The 18675-nt window shown below is 43.0% G+C and overlaps 1 protein-coding gene across 3 annotated transcripts in view; it reads right to left on the reverse strand.

The window, feature by feature from the left end:
- The window catches only part of MORN1 (MORN repeat containing 1), a 565248-nt gene that overhangs the window by 180498 nt on the left and 366075 nt on the right, over positions 1 to 18675 (reverse strand). For 2 of the 3 annotated variants that reach the window (XM_068240670.1, XM_068240671.1), the window contains exons 11-12: positions 16879 to 17024; positions 8588 to 8676 (exon numbers count right to left, since the gene is read on the reverse strand). In XM_068240670.1, coding sequence (XP_068096771.1) covers positions 8588 to 8676; positions 16879 to 17024 — 235 coding nt within the window. Of the gene's footprint in view, positions 1 to 8583; positions 8677 to 16878; positions 17025 to 18675 lie in introns of all 3 variants that reach the window. The other variant, XM_068240672.1, reaches the window with a different exon arrangement.

Genomic DNA, 18675 nt, shown 5'->3' on the forward strand with positions numbered 1-18675 from the left:
ATACGCAGCCGCAGCGCTTTGACCAGGGATCGCTATACAGCCGCAATATGGCTGTATGAAGATCCCTGGCATGTTTTCCTATTTTCCCAATTTTTTTTTTTAATGTTTAGAGTGTGGGAATGTAAAAAAAAAATTGTGGGGTCCCCCCTCCTGAAACTTTTTAACCCCTTGTCCCCCATGCAGGCTGGAATAGCCAGAATGTGGAGCTCCGACCGATTGGGGCTTCACACCCTGACTATACCAGCTGCAAAAAAGGTCTCTTAATGCCGATTTTTGTTCCGGGGTATATGTTGGGGGGGCCCCCCAGGTTTATTTTGCCCTGGGGCCCCATTGTTGCTTAAACCGGCCCTGATAATGATGCTAGCCAGCCTCCATTTTCGCTGCACACTTTTTTGGCAGTTGGACGGAGCAACTGTCATTCATTAAGTGCTTTTAAAAATAAAGAAAACCCTGAGACCCCCCCCCCCCCCCCCTCAATAAGAAGATGGGCTAGTTCAAAATCTGTCGGTAATGTCAGATTTCTACTACTCACTGTAAGTGACAGCAACATGGGAGAAAAGTAATTTATGACTCATTTTCCTTTGGAAGAAACGTACTGTACTTCTTATTTGTATAGGTTTATATGAATTTAATATGTTAAGATTTTCGTGAAAGAGGTCCTTTAAAAATGTTGCAACTTGGACTTACAAAACGGTTTGAAAATTACCGGTAATAGCTGTCTGCACTAGTGTAAGAATAGCAGTCTTTTACATTTTTTCCATTGACCTGAATTGGTGAAATCTGGTGAAATCTGATTGCCTGTTTGTGGTTCCGTCAAGATGTGCAGGGGGCGTGAGACCCCAGAATCTATCTTCCCAAGTAGTAAGGGACCTGTATATAAAGTTTTATTGAAATCGGTTAAAGCGGTTTCAAGTGATGGCGGCACATACACACATACATACAGTACACACACACTCCGATTTTATATCTATAAATTAGCTTAGTACTGGGACAGATTTGGGGAAAAGATGGTATTTTTTATGGGGTATGGTGCTTGAATAGTGAAGAGTAGCGGCACACTGACGAGTCATCTCTGTGCTCTCTCTATCTCTGTATGAAAACTCACAGCATAAAATTGGCAGCAACTATACTGCCTCTCTCCTTCAAGCCTGAGTGCTGCTCCTCTCCTTCAACGGTGCTGCTCCTCTCCTTCAACTGTGCTGCTCCCCTCCTTCAAGCCTGAGCGCTGCTGTATGGAGCGTGTCATCAATCACACTCAGATATTTATAGTAGATGTATTTAAATGTATGGTTAACCTTTTTTAATGAATGAATAAATGGCTTCAATGATGTTTTTAATATGTGCGCCTGTCGTAGGGGTATACTGCCCCTGGCAATGCAAATGATATTATGTAACCAGGGCAAAAATCCCCACTTATGCAGAAGAGTGAATCCTGGAAAATTCCTGTGTTATTTTCTGCCTCATTTCAGAGAAATCTTTTCAGTGAGGCTTCCAGACAGGATGACACATTAGCAGGATAGTTGTCATGCTGAGCTTCTTAGTACAAGACACAATGGGTGCTGGTCTGCTATTAAGGCACAGACAGATTACAGGATGAATGATGGAGTCAGAGGTCAGGATGACATTTCCCGGGTGCTTTGCAGTGGCAGACCTGAAAGTCTCAGTGATAATGTGTCCACAGACAGCGTGATCATTCTTCAATATAACATTTCCAGCTGCCTGACTGACACTCTAGGAGAAGCTCCAAGGTGTTATTTTCTGACGGGAGGAAAAAAAGCTATCACACGCCAAGCAGAAATTGGATTATACAGGCAGACAAAGGGTTGTGCAACAGCACAGCCATACGAACGCACGTTCGTATTGTAAGCCAGATAAACGGAGACTCAGAGTCATTTAGAGAAAATCTGGGCCTATTATTTTGTTACATAATTATGTTCAGTACTGAAAAAAATTTTCCTTTTTATTTTGTAGTTATGAGCAGCATAGTGCCTAATATTAGTGGGTTTCCTCCAGGCATTCCAATTTCCTCCAGTATGCCAAAAACGTACTGGTGGGTTAAATGGCTTTCCCTCCAAACTGTCCCCAGCAGGGCCAGATTTACCATAAGGCACTGTAGGCACATGGCTACAGGCGCCTGATGAAGGAAAGGCGGCTCACTCCCCTCACCAAATGCCTCCCTCCTTCCTTCCCTGCAGAGTCCTCATAAGACTCACCCTGCTCTTGGCATTTCACTGCCGAGATCTCCCTTCAGTCAGGGGCACCTCTAGTTATGTAATACTTGGGGGCACCTCTAACTACTTAATACTGAGGCTACTTCTAGCTACCTAATACTAAGGGGCAACTGTAGCTGCCTATGATGGGCAAAGGAAGTAAGGGAGAAGTGACAGGATAGTGTACTGGTTAAGGGCTCTGCCTCTGACACAGGAGACCAGGGTTCAAATCTCGGCTCTGCCTGTTCAGTAAGCCAGCACCTATTCAGTAGGAGACCTTGGGCCAGTCTCCCTAACACTGTTACTGCCTATAGAGTGTGTCCTAGTGGCTGCAGCTCTGGCGCTTTGAGTCCGCCAGGAGAAAAGCGCGATATAAGTGTTCTGTGCAGCACGGTGGCGTAGTGGTTAGCGCTCTCGCCTTGCAGCGCTGGGTCCCTGGTTCGAATCCCAGCCAGGTCAACATCTGCAAGGAGTTTGTATGTTCTCCCCATGTCTGCGTGGGTTTCCTCCGGGCACTCTGGTTTCCTCCCACATCCCAAAAACATACAGATAAGTTAATTGGCTTCCCCTAAAAATTGGCCCTCGACTACAATATATGCACTACACAATACATACATAGACATATGACTATAGTAGGAACTAGATTGTGAGCTCCTCTGAGGGACAGTTAGTGACTAGACTACATACTCTGTACAGAGCTGCGGAAGATGTCGGCGCTATAAAAATACTAAATAATAATAATAATAATAATAATTCTGTGTTTGTTTGTTTTGTTTTGTTTGTTTGACAGCTGGAACAGCCAGCACCCTTGCGGTGCGGTTAAGTGGGGGTTTGTGGGTTCATGGACGGTGAAGTCTAATGTGCCAGAACATCTGTGCCTATAGGCTCCTGTGATGTAAATCTGGGCCTGGTCTCAAGACAAGAGTGTAAGAGAACTTACACACTACATGTGCTGTGACCCGATTTTCAAAGCTCATGTGTTTTGTCAATTGAAAGGGCACTGTGATTAACATAGAAATTAGCTACTGGGATAAAGTTCAATCCTGGGTTAAAGCTCCTCTTTAAAGTAAACCTGAGAGCAGGAATGAGAAAGATTGTATACCTACCCAGGGCTTCCTCTAGCCCCATGAGCACCGATGCGTCTCCATTCAGCTGCAATCAGCCCCAGTGATCTGGCAGGAAATCTCTCTCATTCCTTCTCTCAGGTACACTTTAAGCACTCTATACATAACAATTGATATGGAGCACCAAAACTTACCAAGTGTCAGAGAGGTTTGAGCAGAGGAGGGGAATAATCTATTCAAACACATAGAGAGGTGATTGTTACCATCATAGTACCAATGAAGAGATAATACAGTGGCTGAAGGTGGGCCCTGTGAGCCTTTGGGTCAGGTGTCCAGATTTGGTTGCAACCTGCAAGCTCTGCATCCTCTATTGCTATGCCACTGGTCTTTCCTACCTCTAAAAGAAGCCACGGCCATAAGTATTATTTCACAGTGTATACATGCCTCTGTATCAAATATAAATAGCTGTTCCTCCTAAATAAATGGTATTGCACTAAACCAAAACATTGCTACTTTCAAATAAATGAGACAATGGTATAAAACAATATTAGTAAACATTCAGATGGAATTAAAGGAACCATGAGCACAGGTATAAAATTAAAATCTTGACTTACCTGGGGCTTCCACCAGACCCCCGTAGCCCACAAGGTCTTCTGGCATCCTCTGGGTCCCTTCCATGGCTCCAGTAATCTGGCGATTTCAGCTTAAGTCGCTATTGCAGGCCCATGCGCGCAACCTGGCGCATCATCATGCCGGTCGCTGTAAGTGTCCTGTGCATGCGCGGATGCTTACGACGACTGGTGTGATGACACGCTGGATGTGCGCACGGGCCGGGCATGCGTGACTTCAGCCAAAGTCGCCGGATTACCAGAGCCACCAGCGGGACCGCGGAAAGGACCCAGAGGATGTCTGGAGGAAGCCCTAGGTAAGTCCAGATTTTAATTTTATGCTTCTGCTCAGGGTCCCTTTAAAATAATTATTTTTGTTAAAGGAAAAAAATAATTTTAAGAACTTTTATAAGCTTGCCGGAAGACAGAAGAGTGTGGAATGTCACATAACAGAAAAGTTTGAAGGCAAAAGTAAATGTAGGTCAGGACAGCAGCACGTTCTAAAATTCCAAATGGAAGTTATATTTAACCACAGAGAACTGTCCTAAATATCCACATGCTGCTTATATTAGCAGCTACACAGCAATGCTAGATTTTTATACAGAAAGTTTAACAGCATGACCAAAGGCAATTTAAAGTATAACTCCAAGAATAGGTATACAATGGTAAACACTTATTTATTATTATTATTTAGTATTTATATAGCGCCGACATCTTCCGCAGCGCTGTACAGAGTATGTCTTCTCACTTAACTGTCCCTCAGAGGAGCTCACAATCTAATCCCTACCATAGTCATATGTCTATTCAAAAGGTGTGTCCGCTACTCCCGCATATACCTGCAGTGTGCTAGGGTCTAAGCAGGATATATACAATTAGAGAAAAGAAAACCTTATGAAATAGCACCACTCAGGACAATTTTAGAAAGTATCAAAATATATACATCTTTATTGTATCAAAAAATATTTGTAGATCAACAATGCATTTCACAAAGTATTTACAGTTAAAAACAATTAAAAATTGGGAACCAGAACCATACAATTCTCTGCCTAAAGAGAGGTATTGTCACCATGCATAATATATAATGTATAATATGTAAGGCCTAATATATATGAATGAGAAAATAAATCCTCAAAGGGCTCAGTGCATGAGCCCTAATGGGAATGAACCCGGGTTCAGTATTGATGTATTGGTGTGTGTAAGATGAGACAACCTCAATATACCAGTGTAACAGCTGTGCTAATCATAAAATCAACAATACCACACAATAAATGCACAAATCTCTATAACTAAGGATGAAAGCATAACTTGAAAAAATGTGATCAGCAAGTAATGATAGGCAGGACCAGTGAAAGTGAAATGGCAGCCTATAGTGAAGGAAGAATAAATCAATACTTAGCCAGGTGAAGTAATGGAGGAGACAGGCACAGCGGAGGCAGAGAGAGACGGAGGGTCCCCTCAAACGGACCCACTAGTTTCGCGGGAGTTACCCCGCTGGAGACACCAGTGTCTCCCTCTCTCCTTGAAAAAGCGGGGTAACTCCCGCCATACTTTGTGAAGTGTATTGTTGATCTACAAATATTTTTGATACAATAAAGATGTATATATTTTGATATTTTCTAAAATTGTCCTGAGTGGTGCTATTTCATAAGGTTTTCTTTTCTCTAATTGTATATAGTCATATGTCTATATTGTATAGTGTAGGTATCGTAGTCTAGGGCCAAATTCTGAGGGGGAAGCCAATTAACTTATCTGTATGTTACTGGAATGTGGGAGGAAACCGGAGCAATCAGAGGAAACCCACACAGACACTCAGAGAACATACAAACTCCTTGCAGATAATGCCCTGGCTGGTATTCAAACCGGGGACCCAGCGTGACAAGCTAACCGCTACGCCACTTCCCGTACATACTGGAATATAAGTCGACCTCATGTATATTATATATTCAAATATTCGACCCACTTAAAGGACAACTATCGCGAAAATTGTAACATTTAAAATAAATGTGAACACATGCAAATAAGAAATATGTTTCTTACAGCGTAGAATGAGCCATACATTACTTTTCTCCTATGTTGCTGTCACTTACGGTAGGTAGTAGAAATCTGACAGAACCGATAGGTTTTGGACTAGTTCACCTCTTCATGGGGGATTCTTAGCATGGCCTTTATTCTTTATAAAGACACTCCCCATAAAGGATTTATACAAAGATGCTGGGCAGCCTCCCTGCTTGCTGCACACTTTGTTGACAGTTGGACAGAGCGACTGCCATTCACTAAGTGCTTTTGAAAATAAAGAAAACCCTGAGAATCCCCCATGAGGAGATGGGCTAGTCCAAAACCTGTCGGTTCTGTCAGATTTTTACTACCTACTGTACGTGACAGCAACATAGATAAAAAGTAATTTATGGCTCATTTTACTCTGGAAGAAATGTACTTCTTATTTGCATGTGTTTACATGTATTTAAAATTTTTACGATTGTCGCGATAGTGGTCCTTTAAGCTGGAATTTTATTTTTGACTCATGTATAAGTCTACCCAGCTAAGTTAATGGCTGCACTTGGAGACCAGGAAGAATTAACAGCTGCACTTGGGGCCTGGAGGGGTTAATGACTGCACTGTTTACAGTATTTCAGCCATTAACCCCTCCTGTGCCTAAAGTTCAGCCAATATAACCCCTCAAGGCCCCAAAGTGCAGCAATTATTCATTAAACTTCCTGCAGCCCAGTAGTTACCCCTGCCCCTTTCCTTGTTAATTGTTGTGGCCAGGACTTTCACATCTATGTTATCTTGGCTATTTCCTTTATCAAGAAAGTGTCACTTACTACTGGGTAAATTGCTGCAAATGGGAATGTCACTATTAGTACACACATAACTCAGTGTGCTCAGTGTTGCATAAGACTCGTGTATAAGTCGACCCCTATAATTTTATTTAATGATTCAGACTTAAATTTACAGACTTTTACTACAACTTTTAGTATGTAAGGTATATATTGCTTGTTGCTACCTAGATATCTACCTCTTCTAATTTTTTTACAACAATCTGTGTATTTATCTGTTGCTCAGAGTTCCACTCCATTACTGCCATATGTAAATTCATTAACCTAGGTCCAGCTTCCTTTGCTTTCACCAAACTCGAAATCTCCAATCTATACCTTTTTTTGCAAAATCCATTGTAGACGTAGATGTCACATAATCACTATGGTGATGAATAGGGTCAATGGGATGCTAATAACTCTGAGTTGATGCAAATTTTACAAAACTTTATGAGTTGGAGTTGCAGCAGCTGCTGTATTTAACTGGTCCATTGCCAACCTGCATTTGCAAAAAATTGGTGTGATTTTTGCTTCAACTTAAACTAATTAGCATATCACGGACCATACCTAGTGATGAAGATGAGATTATGAGAAGGGGTCAAGAGTTCAAATGTCATGTTTTATGTGAAATGGGGTTTCTGCTGGTACAAATTATGGTCAGAAGTTTCAGAGTTACGGCATTTGTTTCAGCAGGGCAGTTTCTAGGCCACAGATCTCCCAGGGTGAGGATGTATAAATTGCAAATCCTTCCCCCCATAGACATGCGTACACTATTGTGATGCACTAGCCAAGTGATCTACAAACTTGGCTCTCCAGCTGTTAAGGAACTACAAGTCCTACAATGCATTGCAGGAGTCTGACAGCCACAGTCATCATTCATAAAGGCAAATGATTCCCTATGAGAGTGTTCATATATGAGCGGTTTGATTCCGATCTGCTCACCAAAGCGCTGCCTGTACCATTTTTGGGGCGATTTCCCTCAATGGAAGTTATAGGGGAATCGCTTAAAATCGCTTGAAAAAGCGCTTTGTATAGTGATCTCCCCAGTGCTTTTAAGAATAACTACATTGTATTTATTCTTTTCCAGGTCAAAGAGTTCACTTCTTGACTTGCGTCAGGAAGTGAAAAAATGAATTGCTCTGCAAAAGCTCTTAGAAAAAAAGCGCTTTACAAAAAATCGCAAAGCGCAGGTAAGTGTTGGGAGGCTCTAAAAATAATCGCACAACGCTGGCATCGCCAATTGCTATTTTAGATGTGAATAAGGCCTAAATGTAAATATGTTGTTGCTTATCTTTTAGAGCAGAGAGGAAGTTCTGAGTTCAGATCTGCTTTAATATCTTGTTTTCAAATCTGCATTTGAGATACCCACTGTACCAATGTTCCTATTTTTTCCTCATGGTAAAGTTATACCATAGAATACATACTGCTCTCTTGGTACATCTATGCTGAAACAGACACAGGTTCCCATCTACACTTCTATTATGGCAAAGAGCAGGATATGATTTCCCATTAGGCACTACAGAGAAACCAATATAAGACTTTTTGCAACAATATATAAGTAATAGATTTTTTTTTTTTTTGTAATCGCATTCCTAGGTGTCCAACAAAATCATACTGAGCAGAAATGGGAAGTTGTGCTATTAAACACTTAAAAGATAGATAGTGTTTCTAGTTATCTCATTATCAAAGAATCCAGTGTAAAATACACAGGATAACAGGGGGTTCCCAAGTAGGCAGTACTAGGGAGATGCGATCTTGTTCTGGAAAAGGCATACTGTTATTTCCCAGAATAGAAGTCTCAGTCAGAAGTGGTCTTGCTTCAGGGAAAGTAAGCACAGCATAAGGGGGGAAGCTGATCCAGCTGAGCGACAGAAATACTGATTCGCACCTACCTGCTGTCTTCAATCTTCTCTTGTGAGACTGTCATTTTCTCAGTTCTTTCTGCTGATAGTTTTCCACTTGCTTTCTTCCTGCTTTGTGGCTGAAAATATGAAAAACGATAATGGTATGTGTATGAGTCTACGAAACGTCTACACACACATGAGCGACGTGACACACACTTCGATACAGCTGTATTGCACGACAGGCAAGTATTTTGAGTAAGAGAGAGATAGAGGCGATAATTGCATATGCATTACATGTGATAATGATTCTGTATACGGTGTATTTGCATTGATGTGGCTTTCTGCAATTATAGCCCCTAGGGACAATAGTTTAAAGGATAACTCTGTGTTTACAACAGGCCTGGATTTACCTCACAGAAGCCTATAGGCACAGATGTCCTGGCATCTTAGACTTCACCCTCCATTGACCTACAAACACTTGCTGAACTGCACCACAAGTGTTCTAGCTGTCCCAGCTGTCACTTCTCCCTTGCCCATCATAGGTAGCTACAGGTGCCCCTTAGTATTAGGTAGCTAGAGGAACCTCAATATTAAGTAGCTAGAGGTGCCCCCAAGTATTAGGTAGACAGACGTACACTCAATATTAAGTAGCTAGAGGTGGCCCTAAGTATTAGGGAGCTAGAGGTACCCTCAGCATTCAGTAGCTAGAGGTGCCCCTGACTGAAGAGAGATCTCGTCAGTGGAATGCTGAGAGCTTGGTGAGTAACCTCTCATTTATGCTCTGCTCAGGACTCTGCATAGGGAAGGAGTGAGAGAGGCACTCTGGGAGGGGAGTGAGCTGCAGTGCCTTATGGTAAATTGGACCCTGGTTTACAATATAATTATGTCAGATCAGCCTCAAATGTACTCCATTGCTCATTTTGTCTGACAATCAAGAAACTCTTAAGCTGGCCACTAACGGTCCAATTTCTAGCGAAAAATCGTTCGAAGCGATCAGAAATTCTGATCGGATTGGTTGTAAATAATCTCCATTGGTGGACACAATCGAATATGAACGGGTGAAAAAAATGTCGCCCGAATGAATTTTCATCGAACGAAAATTTGGATTTTCTTGGTGGTCGTGATAGATAGGAAGCAATGATTGGTTAGTTGATGGTGTAGTGAACGATTTTTCGTCCGATCAGAATTTTTCGCTAGAAATTGGACCGTTAGTGGCCAGCTTAAGACCCGCAGGTAGTTCCACAGTAGAGCTATGTGACCATAATTAACTGATCCCTCTGCCATCCATATTCTCTTCCTCCCAGCAGCCCCTAGCTCTGTGCTGCATACATGGCTCCCAATCATGTGACATGCAGGAGCCGTGTATGCATCACAGAGCGAGTGGCTGCCGGGAGGAAGAGGAAATGCAAGGTAGTGGGGTCAGGTAAATATGGTCACATAGCTCTGTTGCGCTTATACTCTACTGTGGGGGAGGTTGCAGGGACTACTGTTACGCCCCTGTACAGAGCTGTTCCTGTATAGACAGTTATATTAACGCTCAGATTACAATTTAAGGTATATCTGCATATTTATAAGAATTAAACACTATCCTGTAAACGAAGACGTGTACAGTACAATACTAAAATAACTAATATTTTTTGCACAAACCTCATAGAGATAACTCATTTGTACATATAATGTGCATATATAGTAGTACAGAGCATTAGCCACGGCAGTTAACCGCCCCAGGATGCTACATGAAGCGTCCAGGGTCGCCTCAAATCTCAAATGCCAGTGAAAATCGGGATCGGAACACCATATTTTTGCAAACGCCGGTAAAAACCCCGATACAAATGCTCCCATTCACTTGAATGGAAGCGTTTAACGCCAAGTCCCAAACGCCGGTGTAAACACGGGGCAGAGATCTGTGTGAACCAGCCCTAAGAGGTGCACAGGCACTCTTGCTCATGGCTAGCCGGGCTAGTTTCTGGTCAAAATATAATGTCCGAACCGTAGTTTAAAGCCTGAGTTCACTCTACCACATTTTTATTTGCTAATAAAAGTAAATGCCATTACTTTCATCTTCCACTCTCCAGGACAGCACGGCTCCTCCACTGTCAAGGTCTTTGGGGATGTATGCTTGGTGCAGGCTTCTAACTTATAAATTCAGCCAGGGGGCTTTGTATATAGAACTGGCAAAACAACAAAGCATTTAAAGCTAACACTGAGAGCACTTGAGACATAGCTCCCAACTGTCCCTCTTTTGGAAGGACAGTCCCTCTTTGGGAGCCCTGTCCCTCTTTACTCCTCATTTGTCCCTCTTTCAGGACTTTGTCTCTCTTTCTATGTAAATATATATATATTTCTCTACTAAAAATGTGTTTGATTGACTCTAAACCTTATTCCCAACATTTAAATTGATATATTACTAATTGTAAAATGTTAATATGAAGAAAAATGAAACAGGATAGAAAGGGCCAGTGTGGTTTGCATTATAAAACAACATATTTTTCTTATGAAATCTTTATGGTATGCGTGACTAGGGGTGTGAAGGGGGCGCAATCAGGGGTGTTGCAGGGGCGTGACTTAAGTGATCTTGCCTGACCTGCTGTCCACACTTGATCTCCAGGCTCCATGTCACCAGCCACCAGTCTTGATCCCAGACCTTACTTTTTTGTCAGCTGCCAGTCCCAATTCCAGTCATCCTCTAAGCACTGCTATGCTAGCAGCCAATTCTGTACTCATCCTTAATTCAGACCCGGCTCTATAGGCTGCCAGTCCTGTTCTTAGCCATCCCCCAGACCCTACTGAGCCAGCAATCAGTCCTTAATCCAGGCATCCTCTAGACCAGGGGTCCCCAAACTTTTTCGGTCAAGGGCCGGGTCAACATACTTCAGACTGCTGGGAGGGCCGGAACATACATAAACTGATGTTGAAAAACATTACATTGAGTCTAGGTATTGATTCCCTTCCAGTCATGCCTGGAGGAGAACTCCCAGCAGCAGCCATTCAGTCATTGACAGCAGTGTCACCTGATACAGAATTGGATTGGAAGCCAGCAAATGATTGCTCGCTGGCTTCTACAGTATGTGGATGGGTGATGCCAGCACTGCTATTCTATATGTGGGCCGCCGACATTTAAAGGTGCAGTGGGCCACATCTATAAGTTATACATTTTGTGTTTGGGGGGCCAGTGAAAAAGCCTCAGGGGCCGCATTCGGCCCTGGGGCCTTAGTTTGAGGATCACTGCTCTAGACCCTGCTCTGTTAGCTGCCTGCCCTGAGTCCGCCCTGTCACCTGACACTATCCTCTCCTCATTGCAGGGGCTGACCTCTTATTCTTCTTTTCTCTGGTTGGGTAACCCTTAGTATCACTAGCAACAAAGTAGTCTGCCACTCATCAGGGGTAGCATGAACCTATGTGGGAAACTCTGAAGAAGACTAGTGACTTAGATTCCACACCCTGGGAAATCACACTTCATCCACCAGTGCCAGGATTAACAGGGCCAAGATTGTTAGCAAAGGGTAAATTGTCCAAAATGCAGTGAAGAATAGATGTTCATTCTGAATGTCTAATGGATCACTGTAAACAATTTCATGGCGATTTATACAACACATTTTACTGCTAGTTATACCATCGCACACATCACAAGAAGAGCAACTACAAGGCATCTTCTAAACTTTTACAACAAAAGCAACTCATGCTTGTTATACAAACACCAATAATCCCATTGAATATTTGTCTCTCCTAGACTCTTAGCTGTGGTTCACGAACTATGATGATGACTAGGAGGCATTACACAAGTTTCACAGAGCGCACTCTGTATCAGTTTGTGATAACGGTTATAACAAAGGGAAGTCTATTCATGGATGATAGCTGAAATTCAATGAAGTGTCCAGTGTTTCACTGATGCTACTGTCCTACTACGTAATGCTCCATTTCTTTTCTCTTGTGTAATCTCTAGGAATAGTAAAGGGAAAATATGTATTACCAGACAGTGTCTATTTTGAGTTACTGAAAAAGTGAAGCTCATCCTCGATCCTTTTGACCCAGAGATTTCACTGGTTTAATCCCTGATTTAGGAAATGTATTCACCTTTCCATTAATTAAATCACATAACTGCTAAATGCCTCGTCTCTCCAGCTTGTAAGTGGGGTGCTGTGTCAGAGTCACATGATAGTGAGATAGCATTAAACCACTATGTGTCAGTTAAGGCAGAGGCGTAACTATGGGGGGCAGGGGGGACATACGTCCCTGGGCGCAGCACTGTGAGAGCACTCAGCACAGTCGCTGTACCCCCATGTGCGTGAGAGGTGGCTCGCTGGCTGCCTGAAGTGCTCCTGCTTCTCTCCCTCCCTTTGCAGAGAAGTGCAGAAGCGTTAATAGCAGCACATCAGGCTATCTATAGGGGGGCACATCTGGCTATCTATGATGAGGCTTCGTTGTTTCGATATGTGTCATCTATTGCTGTATTGCTTTATCTTTTATTTGCTGTTATCCAATTGTGCCGTTGTTTAATAAAATCATTGGATTAAAAAAAAAGGTCCTGAAAATACTTGCTGAGTTAGTTGACTAATTGAATCACTTCACAGTAGTCTGCCTTCTCTTTAATCAAAACATAAATATTGTGTTATGTGTATTGATATTTTCACATTGGAAGATTGATTAACAGATAAGTGCAGTGTAGTCTGTGCTGGCAATCATCCCTGCATACTTTCACCATGACGGAAAACCCTTCACAGGGTGATTAATCATACATAACGAGATCTATCAAAGGTCACGGGGAGAGACGATCCCCAAGGAGGTGAGATGGAATACGCTAGGATAAAAGTTAAGTAGGTGGCCATCAGGTCCGATTAGATATAACTGTAACTATTCTGGTTAATGGGTTGTACATTCCTGGAGAGATCTTGCAGGGAAAATGTCATTTTTAATCTAACAGACACTTAATACAGCTTTTCTTTCCACAACTAAAACAATTATTACAAAGTAAGGTTGTGCCTTTTGTTTTCCAGAAAACAAAAAAAATGAACTAGCTGTTCATTCAGTGCAAGGATACAAAGTACATCAAAGTAGTCCCTGTTATCCAGAACTCAGGCAACCAGAAGTCTCAACTAACCGGCATGCCAGACAACAGGACTTTGCATTTGACGGGTTTTGGAGCTATACTTACGGAGCCTTTCTTGGTGAAATACTTACTGAGACTCCAGCGACATGTAGCACTAGCAGCCTTCCTCATTTACCATAAGGCAATGTAGGCACGTGCTTACAGGCTCCTGATGATAGAAAGGCGGCTTACTCTGCTTCTCGAGTGCCTTTCACCCTCCTTCCCTATGCAAATTAATACTGAGAGTACCTCTGGCTACATATTCCTAAGTGGCACCTGTAGCTTCTCATTAAAGGCAAGGGAAGTAAGGGAGTAGTGACAGCTGGGACAGCTAGCACGGTGCAGTGGGGGTTTGTAGACTCTTGGAGGGCAAAGTCTAGGGCATCAAGACATTTGTGCCTATAGGCAACTGTGTTGTAAATCTGGGTCTGGGCTTCCTGCATCACCTAGCAGGCTCCTAGCGGCTTCTGGTGTCCTTGCACGCAAGTCGGCGTGTCACATGACCTGAAGGTGGAAAGCCGCTAGCAGTCCGCTAGGTGATGCAGAAAGGCTGCTAGACATCGCTAGAGGCTTGGTAAGTATTGGGGGGGTGCAACCATCAAGCACCTGTATCTGACATCAGGCGACCCCCGTTGGTGCTGGATATTAGGGACTCTGTGGTATTAGGTGAAAGACAATGGCTTTGATTCACTAAGCATTACCACAATCAGTAATGCAGAAAACAGCTGATTTTACCAAACAGTTTGTAAAATGCAAATTCACTAAAGCTTTTACCGCATGGAAAAGTAAAATGACAGACTAGTGAGGTAAATTACTTGTGTGGTAAATACCTCAATAAGTGTCAATTCACGAAGATTAGAGAATTGGGGAAAACAAGTAACACACAACAGCCTGGATCTTTCAGTAACTATCAATTAGCATGTGGTAAAACTGACAGGCTAAAGCAGATGGCCAATAGAGAGAGTCACCTGGTCCTGCTACTCACCCCATTTGATCTGATGCACTGCCAGGCAGGACATGACAAAGAAAAAACACCACAAGAGTTGGAAAAAGCGAAGCAGGGTGCTGTCATAGCAGCAATGGTATGCTGCACGCCTCGCATAACAGTAATTCGGGGCTCTAGCGGCTGCCAAGACCTGAATTACATCTCCTTCCGAGTTGCGACAACTTGGAGGGAGAGTAGTATTTAACGCCGCCTCGGAGTTTAGCGGGAGCAGGAAGAGCCATCATTGAACCTCCAGTGACCAGTAAGAAAGAGTTTGAGAGTGATAACACCAAATTTAACAAACCTGCTTCCTATTCACACCTGGGACACATATCTTTAGTGGTGTTCCATGAAAGGATATAATAAAATATTTACAAAAATAAGAGAGGTGTACTCATTTTTGTGAGATACTGTAGAAATAAAGATATAAGAGGCATATCTAAGGCTGAAACCAGGATAATTTTGCTCAACACAGGTATCCACAATAATTTATTACGTTTTACTACATGCCATTATGGTTTATCTTTAAACACTTGACGACCAGGGGATTTCTGTGTGATCTGTGCTGCGTGGGCTCTCCAGCCCGCAGCTCAGATCAGGATTATGCCAGGGCGATCAGACTTACCCCCTTTTTTCCCCACTAGGGGAATGTCCTGCTGGGGGGGGTCTGATCGCCGCCGGCTTGATGCGCTTTGCGGGGGGGGGTTCTTCAAAGCCCCCCTCCGCAGCGTTTTTGGCGCTCCCTCCCTCTCCCTTTCCCTCTGAGCGGCGCAGGACGGGTAGCCGTCCTGCGCATTGTAGGATAAGCTTCAGCCTATCATATGCCGGCGATCTCCGGCCAATCAGAGGCCGGGGATCGCCGATCTGCCTTACAGCACCGTATGATGTAAACAGCGGGGATTTCTTCCCCGCGTGTTTACATTTTGCCGGCAAGCCGCGATCGGCGGCTCTCCGGCTGTTCACGGAGACACTCTCCGTGAACGGACATGGAAAGGCCGCTCGATAGCGGCCGTTTCCATGGAAACCCGCAGACGACCAGTTTACGCCAATCGGCGTTAGCTGGTCGTCAAAAGGTTAAGCGTGCTCAAATATCTTAAAACGTGGCTGTGATCAAGAATGAAATCTACGGTACTGTACATGCTGATCATGGATTTTAGCTCCTGCATGTCACTTCCATTATTTTTCCACTGCTGGAAATCAGGCCGAATCCGCAGAGTTTTCCTGCAAGCAAATCGTGCAGGGTAACTCTGCCATAGGGGATAATGCTGCCGCTGTCTGAATCGCTTGCCTTAGTGATTCGGCCGGCATTGCAGCATTTTTTTAGTGCGGGAAGCAGCGAATCCCATAGCCGTGCATGGAGCAGCTTCTGGGATTCGTCTGCGTACTCGCAGACCAAGAAGTGCCACCACCCGTTTCACAGCCACACGCGGCGGGCTAGTGGAAACAGGCCATTACACTAAAAACTTAATCCTGGCTATCCCACACTCTGTCTGCTGTGTGTGCTAAAGTGCTGATAACAAGGTGCACAGGGAGGATATGGAGGGCAGAAGGTAACTTTAACAACAGGGATGGAACAGACAACATTTTATAAGTACAATTTTCTAGCAGGGATCACCACAGACAGCAGTTAATTTGCTAACAGTATAGACAAATTAACACAGTTCTATGAACATTCTAGGATGACGTGCTAGTATCTTAAAAATGGGGCTAAATCAATAACAGAAGTATATTAAGCATTAATGTTCAGGAACTCAATTCAAGATATTTTAACCATACTTAAATGTACACTTACACTTTAAAAACAAATAATGCCTTTTCAAGCTTAGTTCCTGGAACAGCTCGCTACGCTAGAAGTAAATATCCATGCTCGTGAAATGAGCCTTTTTGCTGTTATACAAAGAAACAGAAATAGTGACTCCTTCTTTGTACTCATTCAGTCAATTATCTCTTTTTTGACACCTGCCAACTGCTGTGGTGAAGTGTCTGCTGTTTATTATCTGAATAATCCTTTGTAGGTAACAGGACAAAAAAAACAACCATGTTGTTTCACACAGACCTCCTTCAAAGTACAATTCTTTTCTTTCTCTTGAAGACACATGCTTTCTGCTATGTGGTCGGGGGAAGGGGGTACTTATAAATAATTGTGAGAGCTGTACTCAGCTGCACAAAGGCTTATATTTTATTCAGGAGAATGCCGTTTTCCACGAATATGTTCATTTTCATTTGAAGGATGAGAAGACATATAGCCTATTTACCAATACTGCTTACCTTGTCAGCATCTTCAAGAAGATGGAGTAATCTGAAAGGTGGTGGTCCAAGCACTAAGTTTTCAAAAACAGTTTGGCCCATTTCAACTCTCTTGTGTGGAGGCGACAAAGAGATGTCATGGTCAGTTATGGAGATCTTGGGGTAATCTTGAATAAAAAAAATAAGTTAAATAAAACATTATTTCTCAGGTTCTCAAGCAGGAGGAGCATAAAGTTTTGTTCTTATAAGGGAGTTAATAGGTAATCTACAGAAGAACTCTTGGCATGCTTACAAAATACACCTTAGGAGAGAACAGCTGATACTTACCTGTGTAGGAAGGACCCCTCTGGTTCCCAGTCCTCCTATTCTTTCTTTGCTAGATTCTTTCTTCCTGAGCATCACTGTCACGTTAATAAAGACCGTGAGGTTGTTTTTTTTTTTAACATGGCCATCACATTTTACCCCTTCTAGAACTTGACTATAAAAGGGGGCAGCTTTGATTGACAGGGCCAATACCCACTCACCAGTGATTTCACCAGAAGCAGTGGGGCGGACAGATATCAGCGGATGGAGACACTTGTCAAAGACTCCACTGCTGTGCCAGAAGTCAGGGGATCTGAAAGCCAGGAAGACAGAAGACTAGATGGAGCCTTCTTGTGGAGGTATTAGGTTTTTCCGGACTAGCTATAGGTTTTAATGTCAAATTTTAGGTTCAAATTTTTCCTTATTCTGTGCAGCTGTTATACCCATAGTTTAGTAGGGTTGAAGAGCTGGATGTAAGTGTTCTAATAAACCTAGAATGGATTTTTAAAAACTGTTTCTCCTGTTAGGTGGTAAAAGTTTGTACCCCTCCTCTTTGTCATATAAGAATATAAAAGTCAATACCCAATACTGATTAACTCAAAGCAGGACTTGTATATGTGGAAATACCCACTAAAGTAGTAGGGAGATTATCTTTAGTGGTATAATATTTCCATACAAGTATCTCCTTTACTACTTATCAATTCTTTACTCAAATATACATTTTAAAAGAAATTCGTGGATGGCAGTGGCACAGTTTAACTGCCAGAACAGTGTGCACATGAGTAGACAGCCTGGCTGGCATCTTTGTATACATTCTTTTCAGGGAGTGCTTTTAAAACAATTGAAAATGTAATATTCCTCCATGAGGAGATGGACTGATCCAAAACTTGAAAAAAAAGGTTCAGAGCTGTAATATTATAATACCGATTATCAGGGAAGCCATCAGGGGTACAACTGACACTGCAGTGAGGGGCCCAGGGCTTCTGGGGGCCCTGGCCCCCCTAAAGCACTGGAAGGGCCGCATGTGCTGGCTGGGGGCCTGTGGCTCACTAACCAGCACACCGCGTTCCAGAAGAGTGACATCAGCGCTTGAACGTGGGGAACAGATGAGTGAGCCCACTACAGTGGTCTTTCTATACTGGGGCACCACCTATATCTGGCTACAGGCTATCTATTCTTGGCCACCACCTATACCTGGCTACCTATACTGGGGCTGGAACCACCTATACCTAGCTACCTATACTGGAGCACCACCTATACCAGGCTACCTATACTGGGCCACCACCTACAGTACAGACCAAAAGTTTGGACACACCTTCTCATTCAAAGAGTTTTCTTTATTTTCATGACTATGAACATTGTAGATTCACACTGAAGGCATCCAAACTATGAATTAACACATGTGAAAGTATAGTACATAACCAAAAAGTGTGAAACAACTGAAAATATGTCATATTCTAGGTTCTTCAAAGTAGCTACCTTTTGCTTTGATTACTGCTTTGCACACTCTTGGCA

The sequence above is a fragment of the Hyperolius riggenbachi genome, chromosome 6 (assembly GCF_040937935.1).
Source record: "Hyperolius riggenbachi isolate aHypRig1 chromosome 6, aHypRig1.pri, whole genome shotgun sequence".
In the NCBI taxonomy this organism is placed as follows: Eukaryota; Metazoa; Chordata; class Amphibia; order Anura; family Hyperoliidae; genus Hyperolius; species Hyperolius riggenbachi.